Here is a 12,636-nt window from a genome sequence, read left to right on the forward strand (position 1 = left end):
TTTTGAGAATACTGTATAACTCACTCATGAGCCTAGTGTCTATTTTCTGAATGGAACAATCACTCTAAGCGGGTCAAACAGTTAAGTGATGACTAGTGAACAAGTATAAATGTGCTCAGCCAGCTCACATTTTTCAGGCTCTCTGCTGTAGTGCTATACGGCGACTGTACAATGTAGTTGAAGTATTAAATGTATTCAGGTATACGGTTCAAATGTCTCAGGCCAGGGCTCCAGACCACTTTCTGTTTTAAAATTCTACTTTTGTTGAGAGACACGTGACTAAAACATATAATACAAATCAAAAGGTCATCTGTCACATCTCGCAGTGAAACCATGTAGTGAATAGATGTAAAGAAGAAAGCAAAATAGAGATCCAATTGAAAGATTGTTTTTTATTTCATATTTTGATACCTGTGAACCAGCAGACTTTTACTTGATGAAGATTGAGCTATAAGAGGCAGGCGACATATCAAACGTTATCAGTGAAATGAAACCAGTTTCATCCTGCTTCAATTCTGCCCACATGAGCACAGCATGCAGGGAGGCTCTGCTCCTCAAGAACGCCGCTGCTCCTCAAGAACGCCGCTGCTCCTCAAGAACGCCGCTGCACGAACAGAATCGAAACAAAATGGCAAAGGAATCGCTTCTTAACCCCATTCAGAATTAATCAGCAAAGAAATAATTGCACTTAAGAAGCCATGAGAAGGCAGAGAGGTGAAACAAAGTCAAAGAAGAGGGTAGTGTAGCCAAAGTATTAACTCAAGTAAGAGTAACATTAATCGAAAGTACTCAAATAATAAGTAGACAAATAATTACTCAAATAAGTACGACGTGAAAATACTACTAACGTACTGACTGTGAGCCAGTAAAAATTCAGATTTGGACTGATTTGTATCAGTTGACAGGAAGTTTGTCACTTGTAGAAAGAGTAACCTGTACACTGCTGTTGTGTACTCATCATTTCAGAACGTTACTCAAGTAACTGTATTTGAGTATTTGTAACTCAGTGCCCACCTCTGGCAATTTACTTTAAGGCATTATCAGAGTGTGCATTGTCTCATTTTGAACATCTTAATATTTCTATTTCATGTTTCATCAAATACATGTTTATATTTCAGGGCCCGGGGGAGACATTTCAAACAGGTTAAATACGCAGGATTACAGAAACATGCACCAATGAAACAAAAACACCATTCCAGAAATGTCTATGATGAGGGCAAAACATTATGACACGGTTAAAAGCTCAAAACAGACAGTTCAGCACAATATAGGCCCTTCAAGTCTAAATCTTTGATCGTCTTATCCAATAAACCACAGTACCTTCAAACAGGCATGTTCCTCTCAAAGATCTCCTCTTACAGGCACAGGTTTCTTGTACGTTTTTTAAGTTTGGTTGATTTATTGATGTCTAATAACAATAACAAATATTTTGAAGTCTATCTTTGGGGTAATAATCCCAAACAAATCTTGATCATTATCATTATATGATGCTATATTGATCCAAAACGGATCTTATCCACCCACTCCTCACTAGATTAGAATAGTGCTTCGTTGCCCCCTAGTGGCGGGTATACGCTGAACAAAACATACATTTTTACAAGTTTAAAACTCAGAATTCTGAATAATTCATATAAAATAGTATTTTATAGCTTTTGGACTTTCAAGTTGTATGAGTTTTACTTACCACTTAAGTTGTAGATTCTGTGGCTAAAAGTCCTAGATATTACTTTCAACCCGTAATTATGACTTCCTGTTGATCTTTTAATTCTGTAGCCAGCAGAAACAGGCTTTCATAGTTTGGAAACATTGATCTACAACAGAGGTATCTCTGAAATCAAATCCAAATAGTGTTCAGAACGTGGGAGAAAGGGACACCTGAACTGTGGGCGACGGGATTGTGGTGGCCAGGTTGTAGGTGGAGTTTGGGGAGGAGGCAGGGGGGGAGCTCAGTGGACTGTAGATGGGCTGAGCGTGCACTGCAGCGGGTGGGCACAGGCTCGGGGGTGCGCCGGAGGTGGGGGAGTCAGAGCTGACCTCGTCGCCCTCCTCAGAGTCCCACACCTCGCTCTGGAGGTACTCCGCAAACAGCACCTTGGCCCGCTGCAGCACTCGTCCCAAGTGGTGTCTGCGCACCAGCCGGTCGAAGTGCATGGCCAGCTCGTTGTAGTCCAGGCAGTTCTTGATGATGTGGTCCCGGTGCTCCAGCAGGATGGACAGACACATAAACAACATGAAGGGGTTGCCTTTCCCAAACTCCTGTGGCGGGGGTAAGGAGCACGGTTTGGCGCAGAGGCTCTCCACTTTCGCAGCTGTGGAACAAGGAGATGACTGGTTGTCAGCATTTGACTTCGAAGCACCGCCAAAGTGTCCTCTGCCAAAGGACAGAATGGGTGAGGCCAAGAGAGAGCGAGGGTGAGAGGGAGACAACGCACGCGCGCCTGGACTGCTGCTGTTGCATGTGGACTCAAAAGTTCTAGCAGAGTCCTCTTTGCTGGGGGAGACAGGAGAGGCCACAGACCTGGGAACCGCTGGAGTCGTACCAGGGGACATAGCACCAGAGTCCAAAGTATTTTTGATGAGGGGGGTTTTCTCTCCAAAGTCCTCCTCACTGTCCACTGTGGACTGACGACTGGAGAGACTAGACCTGGGTTTGCTCTGCTCCACGCCCGCCACGTCAAAGCAGTCAGAGTTTCTGGCTGTGTAATACTTAAACTCCCCAAAGCTGCTTTTCCTCTCAAATGGAAGAGAACCTTCCCTTGAGCAGCTGTCACCCGTCAGCTCAGACTTGTCCTTTTCAGACACAAAGTGATTGCCTGGTTCTTCTCGGGAGGGCCTGAGCATGTGCCGCTTGCGCTGCCTGTCCATTTGGTCCTGGCCACAGTCATCCTCCATCAACACCTCCGGCTCAGTACAGTTTAAGGAGTTATCACTTTCTAACGACGGGCCGAGCAGTTCTACCTCTGTTTCAGGAGGATCAGGTGGCAGGGAGCTCCAGGTGATTTCCAGCATCCTCAAAGCATCGTCAAAAACAAACTCCCTCTTGAGCTCCAGGAGCAGCCAGCGGTAGCAGAAGAACAAGTCGTCCGCGCCGCGAGAAACCAGGTAAGAGTAGAACTCAGGGTCCGAGTATTGGAGAAGAAGCTTCAGGTGCTGAAACTTGACAGACATGAGCTGTCCGTCAGGGCGAAAGTTTCCCTCCAGGCGCTTCATGATTCCACAGAAACAGATGAACGCATGTGCCTCGTTGTCCATGACGGCGAGGATGGGCGAGGCGATGTCACTCATTCCCTGACAGTACGAAATCTGAAACAACAAACAACACGACCTCATCTGAGCTTCTCACAGCCACATACCGGATCAACCACACATGTGCTTCCAACTCATTTCTACCATCAAATTCTTCACATGGATGAGCTTAAAGGCAAGTTTCACAACTTTCAGGGAGAATACTGTCACAATAATGTTAACAATTAACGAATGATACACATGCTTTGTATTATTATATCCTACTACTTTATATTATCATTTATGGAATATGACGACCTACTGTATGTCTCTTTGAACAAAAAAACAAACAAGTTAAAATTAAAAAATCCTGATGAATACTGAGCTTTTGCAAATTTTTCTATGACATTACATTTATTACGCTGCGTTTGTAAATTTCAGTCAGATGGAAGACCTAAATGAAAAACGTCCAGCACACAAGCCACACACACGGCTTCAATACGAAGGGAATGGTTTCAATCATTACAAAGATGGAAACGGCCAAATGGCTACATGTGCAGAATCCACACGTGGCTTCTTCTTTCAGCACCGTATGACGAGGGCGCCTTCTGCTCCTGCTATTTCCATTGAGGCATTAGCAGGGTCTCACGCAAATCAATATTTGACGAGAACATGGCAGACAGTCCTAATATGTGAAGTGAGTTTGATCTCAGAGCTTATGGCTAGTGTAAAAAACAAAACAATACATAGCCTTAAATTCTGGCCCCCCGCCCCACTTGTTACTTAAGGGGCTAGATGCAAGTTAGTCATTTTATGCTCACTACAGCCACCTCAGGTCTTATGCGTAACTGCAGCTTCTATATTAAGCTCGTGCATGATGACACTTCAGACCCGAAGTAACAACTTTTTAAGTGACAGTGCAGGATTTTAGAGGCAGTTGTGGTGAACAGGTCTGAGCTCATTCTACACATTAGGACATGGTTGGAACATGTTGGGGGGACTCCATATAGTCCCTTTAAGTCAATTCACATTTGATATTCATCTCAACAGATTCATTGGTTCAGTTTGACAGTGTATTCATTTCTTTGTTATTTTCGATTTTTTTACACAAACTGTATACTTACATTCTGTATACTTAGTGTGTGGTTTGTTTATTGTGTGAATATTTGACTTGAAATATATCATCTGGACTGGCTGCAGCTACAAAAATGTAAAGGTCTGTTTGAACCTTAATTGTGATATACAGATGTATGAATAGGTAGTGAAAAATTCTACCCATTGAAATGATTAGACCTTAATGATATCACGTTAAACAAGGGGCCGCACTGGGAACACAGGCAGCAATTAATGCTTGGTACGATACGCTGCCTCATGCCTAGGACTGTCACCATATTACTATATTGACTTATCGTTCAATAAATCACAGGCTCATATTCATTGTCTGTTCAATTACTACTAACTGAAGCAAATTGAGTTTCATTATATTTCATGTTTATTGCAGCCCGTGTGGTATTTTAGGATATGATGCACTTTTAGAACAAAGGTTTACTGACATTTTTATGCCTGATAGTAGAGTCTAGTATCGTTAGAGTCAATAATATCGCGATACTTTCCTGCCTCAATATATCGAACTTCAAATTTGTTATCGTGACAGGCCTACTCATGCCTATGTATTCCCAAGGTGTGGCTACTTAATGAACAAGAAAACTAATGCTTTCAGTCTGGTTTGGTCTCACCACATTTGAATCCTACATTTACAGCAGTAACCATTTGTTTACATACACTTCATAAAAAGACACATTTGCAGTGTTTCCACTGTGTGACATGAAACCGGAATTAACCTTTATTTTATTTTAGATCAATTACATTTTTATAAATTATTTCCATTTGTCAAATACCAGAAGAAAGATAAAATGTTCTATACCATTCTTTTTTATCACTTTTTACTAAACTAAATGTTTACATACATGAAGATTACTATACTTTTAAACACTTTGGGAAAGCCCAGATGACGATGTCATGACCTTGGAAGCACAAGTCTGGTTCATCCTTGGGTGTAATTTCCAGACACTTGAAGGTTCATTGGTTAAAACAATGATGGAAATAACACAACACCAACGCCCTGTACAAGAAGGGCCAAAGTCGCCTCCACCTTCTGAGGAGACTGAGGTCGTTCGGAGTGAGCAGGCCTCTGCTCAGGACTTTTTATGACTCTGTGGTGGCCTCTGCTCTCCACTACGCTGCAATGTGCTGGGCCCCGGGCAGCACAGAGCGGGACAAGAACAGACTGAACAAGCTGGTCAGGAGGGCCAGCTCCGTCCTGGGCTGCCCCCTGGACTCTGTGGAGGAGGTGAGGGACAGGAGGGTGTTAGCCAAGCTCACCTCCATCATGGACAACACCTCCCACCCACTGCACGGGACTGTAGAAGAGCTGTGCAGCTCTCTCAGTGGCAGACTGAGACACCCTCAGTGCAGGACGGAGCGCTACCGCAAAGCCTTCATCCCCACTGCTGTCAGACTGTACAATAAGACTGTGAAGTAACGCCGACTGTAACAAGTGAATTTCTCCTTTGTGAGATGAATAAAGGTTTATCTTATCTCTTATCTTATCTTAAATGACCAGTCATCATACAGATCAGAAAGAAGGCGGGTTCTGTGTCCCAGAGATGAACGTGCTGTGTCTGAAATGTGAAGATCAACCCAAGAACAAATGCAAAAGACCTGGTGAAGATGCTGAACCTGGTAAGAGTTTGTCATTATCCAGAGTGAAACAAGTCCTGCACCGACATGGGCTGAGAGGGAACTCTGCCAGGAAGTGGCCCTTACTCCAAAAGACACAGAAAAAAGCGAGTTTGGAGTTAGTAAATTAAAAAAGAATAAAGATTTTAATTTCAGGAGACATATCCTGTGGTCTGAGGAAAAAAAAAAAAAAAAAACTTGGCCATAATGACCATTGTCACATTTGGAGGAAAAAAGGGGAATCTTGCAAGCCTGAGAACACCATCCCAATTGGAAATACGGGGGGGCAGCATCATGCTGTGGGGTTGTTTTGCTGTGGGAGGGACCGGTGCACTTCACTAAATAGATGACATCATGAAGAAAGAACTCTATGTGGAAATATTGGAGCAACATCTCAGACGTCAGCCAGGAAGTTAAAGCTGGTGCGCAGATGGGTCCAAATGGACAATGACCCAAAGCAAACGGCCAATACTGTTACAAAGTGGCCTAAGGAAAACAAAGTCAATGTTTTGAAGTGACCATCACAAAGTCCTGATCTCAGTCCAGTTGAAAATGGGCGTGAAAAGGCATAGGCACACAAGGCGGCCTACAAATGTGTCTCAGTTACACCAGTTCTGTTTGGAGGAATGGACCAAAACAAACAAACACATTTTTTTGTAGAAAATTATATCTCTCATTCTTCTGGCATTTAGCAAATAGAAATTCTAATTGACCTAAAAAAATAAATAAAGTTAATTCTGGTTTCATTTCTTTTCCCGCTATAGGAGTAGGTATATTTCATATGTTACAAAATTCTTGTTCTTAACAGCTTGAATAGTTCAAGTTTGAGTGCAGGACATTCATTTTTTGTTTTCTTTTCTTTTCTGTGTACAATTTATGATGAAACAGAGAGGGTGCATTTGCTTTTTGAGTGCATCCTGGGCCAGTTGCGAAACACATAGACATAGCGGCCATCCAGTTGCAAGTTGCATGTTTTTGATGAGGATTATATGACGGTTAGTTTAAGATAAGAAAAGTGCAGGCTTACCTGAGGGTGTGTGAGAGCGAAGGTTGTGAGCAGGTCAGTAAGAGCGGTCAGGTGGGGACTGTCCTCTGATCCAGCATAGTACGAATGGGCTCGGTCTGTCCTCAAAACGTCTTTGACGACGTTCCCTCTGATGAAGTCCAGATCCTCAGCACTAACCCGACTAATCCACTCCCGCTTCAGCTGATCGTATTCCCTGGTCTTCCGCTTCATGTAGTCCATCCTCTCCTGCCCAGTTAGACCGTCAGGGTACACGTTCAGCAGGTATCTCCAAACCACCTAAACCACAAAGGAGAGGACATAAACAAGGTGTAGAGTTCACATTCTCTACACATCACCCAAATAAAAAAATATTTCCAACTTATAATAAGTTACAGTTTGGCCCCCATTTTGTATATCTAAGGGGAGACACTACACTATATTGTGAAACATATTTGACCGCCCATAGTGCGCAGAGGTCAGTGTATCACCACAGAGCACTGTTTGAGCAGAGTTTGATGGAGGTCCTGACCTCTACATCAGTGGTTCCCAATCTTTTTTCCTCTAAGCCATCTTCTGGGAAGAACTTAGCTGTTCATCTGTTTTATTCTCCAGTGAAGAACTAGCCAGAACAATATTAGGGACGGCTTAGCTGTGACTCTTGCCTGGATACCTCCTCATTTGCCCTTCCTCGTTTCCTGTAGCTCTGCTTGTGACGTCTCCACTGTGCTGCAGGTGTAGGGGGCTCTTGGTGCCTCTTCAGTGAGAAGAAATGTGTCGGTCTCAAATGTCTTTAGCTCACAAGCTGCTGTTTGTTAACTTTTAAAAAGCTGCTTTCTTCAGGACCATTATGGACTCTGTGCAGTAAAAAAACAACAATCCACCGATCCCCACAAAAACACAGCAAAGAAGTACAAAAGCATCCAGTAAAACAATATGGAACACAGGAAACACCAATGCAGTTCAAAGAAAAAAGGCAAAAAAAATTCAGCTGTACCAAGAGAGAGGGAGGTTGCTGCTTGTTTACATGTTGCCAAAAATAGTGATTTTTATCAAGATACAAGATTAAATAAACAATTTTATTCACCTTATTCCGGATCCTCGCGTGGGCGCCGCCATGAATTGTGCCTGCCCCTTTTCTCCTATGTGTTAACATGGGGCTGGAGAAGTCCACATAAAATCAGTCACTACACGAAAACAAAGCCGTTTTTCGGCCGCGCTGAGAAACTGTGCAGTGTTGACATGTTGGTGCAAATGAACATCGGCCATTTTACACAAATCAATCGACTAAACATCAGATTTGAGCGGAGAATATTTTCCCTCGTTCTCCGTTAAAATGAACGGGCTTCGCGCTCGACCGGAAGTGTCTGGACAACGGAAGTGCCGAGACAACGCAAAAAGTGGCAAAAGTGTGCGGGGCGGAATAAGGTGAATACGCATGTTAGGTAGCTTGGTAACTTGGAAGGCCTTTAGATGTCAATAAGACTCAAAGTCTTATTGACACAGTGAGAGTTATAACACTGCATCTGCTGCCACGGCTGTGCTGTTTAAAGGATATTAGCAGATTCTAGTCTCTCTCAGATATCAAAATTCTCATGTCATCTTGTCTGCAAGATTACGCAACCATTAAATCACTCAGATTATGCTAATTTGTCATTTGAGTACTTTTCACTTTTTTGGGCCACTTTAACCCACTAAGACTATCAGTGTGTGGGCTAGTGTAAACAAAATGACTACCTTCCGTAGCGATGGCTCCACGCCGCCGTGATAAATGCGCAGTCTCAGCTCTTCAGGCTTGGTCAGCTGGCCCTGGCTGTTCAGATACCAGTGAAACTCCGCATCACTCAGGGGGGGCTTAAACGGCTTGATTTCCTCCCCGTAGCTCCAGGTAAAAGCCTGCTGCACTCGGTTCAGGGTCCGGCCAACCTAGACAATTCAGAAAAGACATCATTCAAGTTGCTCAAAAACACATAATAAGACACGACTGACACAGAGTGAAGATAAAACGAAGGAAATAAAAAAACAAACATTGTTTGTAATTACTGAGCCTGTGAATAAAGTAGGATTTCTTTATCTTGCGCTTTTTTAAATATAGCAAACACAATCAAAATCAAAACATTTATAGACGATTATTGTCAGAACAATGACAATGTTCTAAATGACAGTGTCTTGAGCGGCCAGTCCACAGAGTCAGTCACATGCAGGGACGGGGGGCAGATCAATTGCTCCAGAGTCTGGGGAGTGATTTGAAAGGACAGTTGGTACGGTTTGAAGTTGTTTGAGTTGGTTTTATTTATAAAAAGAAATAAAACCAGCTTGGATGAATGTCCGGCACCTGTGCGTGTGTTTAGAGCAAGAGTGTGTAAGTGAGTGTCCTCTCGGTCTGTCCAGTACGAGACATTATACATGTGCTCTCGTAAAGATGATCCTCTTCCAGTTGTGCAGTGGAAATCACGAGTGCATAGTGTTTAAGTGCTTTTGTGTTTAGCAAGTGAAAAATTCCAAAAAACAATACACCATAAAGAAATACGTGAGAAAGTCATCTACAAACCACTGAATTACTGCTACTTTCGGCTTCCCTTTTTTATTACAATAAGTGGAAAAATAGACAATATTAAAATAAGCTAAATGCATAGTGTCGGCTTCATAACAATCAGAAAATGATTATCGCTGCTCTCTGATGAGTTGAAAGGTCAAAGGTTATCTCATCTTGGGAATTGATCTCCCATAGAAACTTCTGATCTGAAAAAATAACATTTTCAAATCCATTCACCTACTTTGAGGTAGCACTGGCTTTTGTCTTTGCAGCATAAACTTCATGGCCTATATCCAAGACAAAGGCCACCCATAATGCCGTAGCGAATATGCTAGTGCCTTTTTTAGTAAGATATTGTCACATTAAAAAAAACAAAGGAACGTGCAGTACATGCTTGTTTTAGTGGCCTAATACTACATATTTTTCAATCCCTGGATATTTATTACAGCATATTGCATTGCTTTGTGATATGTACTAGTATCATATTGTATCAAAATTTGAGAATGTGATGCAAACCAATTCCTGAAATGCTGAGATCAACGCAGAGAGAGGCACAGATGTTTTAATCTTCACACGCCAAAAGCTGTTGAAATTTGATAGTTGTTTGTTTGTTATCACAGTGCTCCTACAAGACAAAGTCTCCACAAACTATCCACGATAACTGCTCCAGGGAGGACATAATCAGGCCTAAAATATCAGATGTTTCCAAACCTGGGAGAGCAGCGACTGAGTGAAAGGCAGAGCTGCTGACGCCAGGGAGCGTGTCCGGTCAGCGAACTGTTCTGAGCTCAGGACATCTTTGGGGCTTATAATGTCCCAGTCCTCCATCACAGGACCTGCACACAGCACAGAGACATTGAGGATCTTCTTAGTGAAGGAAACTGGCAAAGGGTTGAGTGCGAGTGCCACTAATGCAGGCACCTCTTCGCTTTGGCCATCGCCTTAGCTTGCTCAGATTGGGCAGTTCAACCTTTGTGTGTTTAGTTAGAAATAATCCGGTACCCTTACTGTCCTCTGGAGCTTTGATGTCCATCTTGAGCTGCAGGTATGGTTTGGCTGCACTGACAAAGGCCATATCCAGGTCCCAGTCCGAGGCGAGGGACAGGTACACTTCTGCGCCGCTGTGGTCCCGGGACAAATAGCTGATTCCAAAATTGTGCTTCCTGTACGACATTTACGTAGGACATTTGTAAATCACTTGTCTGCATGGTAAAGCCGCACAATACAAGATAAAACACATCGCATCACTATAATAGGTGATGTAATATCTGTATCGTTAACATAGAAATATGTAAAAGTTCACTTTTAATTATTTTCCTAATTTAGTTCCATTGTAGTCTTGTTTTGGTTCTAATTTTGTGTTTTTTAAAGTCTTGCTTTGACACAATTTGCAAAAAACAAATGTATGATTTATGACTTTGTTAAAATTACTTAGTAAGGTATTGCACTTTTTTAAATATTGCACAGTCCTACTGCATGTTCAATATCTATCAAAGGAATCACTGTGATTTACCCGTTTAAGTCAAAGGCTCGGATGAGGATATGCTGAAGCACCTCCAGGGATGTTATCTGAGGGTCAACAGCAAAGGAGCGCAGCTCCAGTGGAAGAGCTCCATCACATTTCTGAAAGTATCATGTACATAAACATGTCATGCATCCTCTTAGACACTCTTTATTCATTCTTCAAAGGTAATCGTGTTGTCATAGCAGCTCAGTGATGCACCTGAACAATCTTAAAAGCAAGTCAAGTAAAATGGGAAACAATATCTGTATCTCTATTGGTAAAAAACTTGATGTATTTTTAGTATATCAGTGGTTCTATATTCCACTCGTGCAGGGCAGACCGTGGAAATATAAAATGTTTGCTGTTGCTCAGTGACAGTGAGATCATCAACCTGGTTAATAACACATTTCTTTATTTGGAGATTTTCTTTGTGATCATTATTTTGATGTGATGGAAACGGAAAAGACTGAGAGTGTGACTTTCTTCAGTCACGTTGTAGAAGCTGAAAACTATGTAATAGGCTATTAAAGCAATCCTGATGGAAATACTGCTCACAGTCAATGAACCTGGAAGTGCACACCACGGGCTGCCAGCTCACATTTCTACACGTCAGGCACTTTGGTCAGGTCTAACAAGCCTCAACACGAGGATGCGCTAAAATACAACTACATTTCGATACATTAAGGGTTGAAATACAGATGTATGACAGACAGTCAAAGTAGATCACATAGATCTACACCAAACAAACAAATAAGATGGAGCGGGGCCTGGAATTACCTTCACTTTGACTCGCACAACTCCCCTCTCATCCTCCCCGGCCATTTTCAGCTGAGAGGCTCCTACTGAAGCATCAGGAGCATTTCTGTCAACAAACCGCCATGAGCCGAGCGATGTGCCCCAGGGTAGGAGGAGAGACACCCGGGGACAGCGTGGACAGCGGGGACACAGGACAGAGGAGCCTCCGATGTGGACACAAACCAGCAAACAAACAGTGACGCCGAGCTGCGGGGCTTCCGGAAGAATACTGCCCCCTACTGGTCAGGGAAGGGAGCAGCAGAAGCACCACCTGGAATGCATAAATATACTACATATATACTGCTAACAGTGTTGGGGATTGACTAAATACATGTATTTAGAATACATATTTAGAATACTTTTTTTGGAGTAACTGTATTCTGGTAAAGTTACTCTTTCATTTGAGAGTATATAGAATTTGCTTTCCAGATATCAAGGGAATCATCCCAGTACTCCATCATTAAATGTTAGCTCCATATTGTGCAACATCATTTAAAAAGAACTTTTAATTACCTGTTTAACCCTAACCCTAACCCCAAACCTAACCCTAGCCCTAACCCGAACCTAACGTTTTTGAAGTAACTGTACTTTTGCAAGTAATATTTTCATACAGTCAGTTCACTTGGCTCCTGTAGCTACAAGAAGGGCCAAAGTCGCCTCACCTTCTGAGGAGACTAAGGTCCTTTGGAGGAGACTGAGGTCCTTCAGAGTGAGCAGGCCTCTGCTTTTTATGACTCTGTGGTAGCCTCTGCTCCACTACGCTGCCGTGTGCTGGGCCCCGAGCAGCACAGAGCGGGACAAGAACAGACTGAACAAGCTGGTCAGGAGGGCCAG

The 12,636-nt window shown here is 42.8% G+C and overlaps 1 protein-coding gene across 2 annotated transcripts; it reads right to left on the bottom strand.

The window, feature by feature from the left end:
* Positions 1–1,849: 1,849 nt before the first annotated feature.
* Positions 1,850–11,886, bottom strand: tbc1d25 (TBC1 domain family, member 25). Of its 2 annotated transcripts, none has more exons than XM_079558192.1 (7): positions 11,785–11,886; positions 11,017–11,126; positions 10,512–10,666; positions 10,215–10,339; positions 8,705–8,893; positions 6,992–7,267; positions 1,850–3,303 (listed from the first exon to the last, which is right to left on the bottom strand). In XM_079558192.1, the coding sequence occupies exons 1-7, from the start codon at positions 11,827–11,829 to the stop codon at positions 1,852–1,854; spliced, it is 2,352 nt and encodes a 783-aa protein (XP_079414318.1). In that variant the 5' UTR covers positions 11,830–11,886; the 3' UTR covers positions 1,850–1,851. The 2 variants fall into 2 exon arrangements, with proteins under 2 accessions (XP_079414318.1, XP_079414317.1); XM_079558191.1 differs by having other exon boundaries at positions 10,506–10,666.
* Positions 11,887–12,636: the final 750 nt, after the last annotated feature.

Source organism: Gobius niger, assembly GCF_951799975.1.
Source record: "Gobius niger genome assembly, chromosome: 6".
NCBI classification, from domain to species: Eukaryota; Metazoa; Chordata; class Actinopteri; order Gobiiformes; family Gobiidae; genus Gobius; species Gobius niger.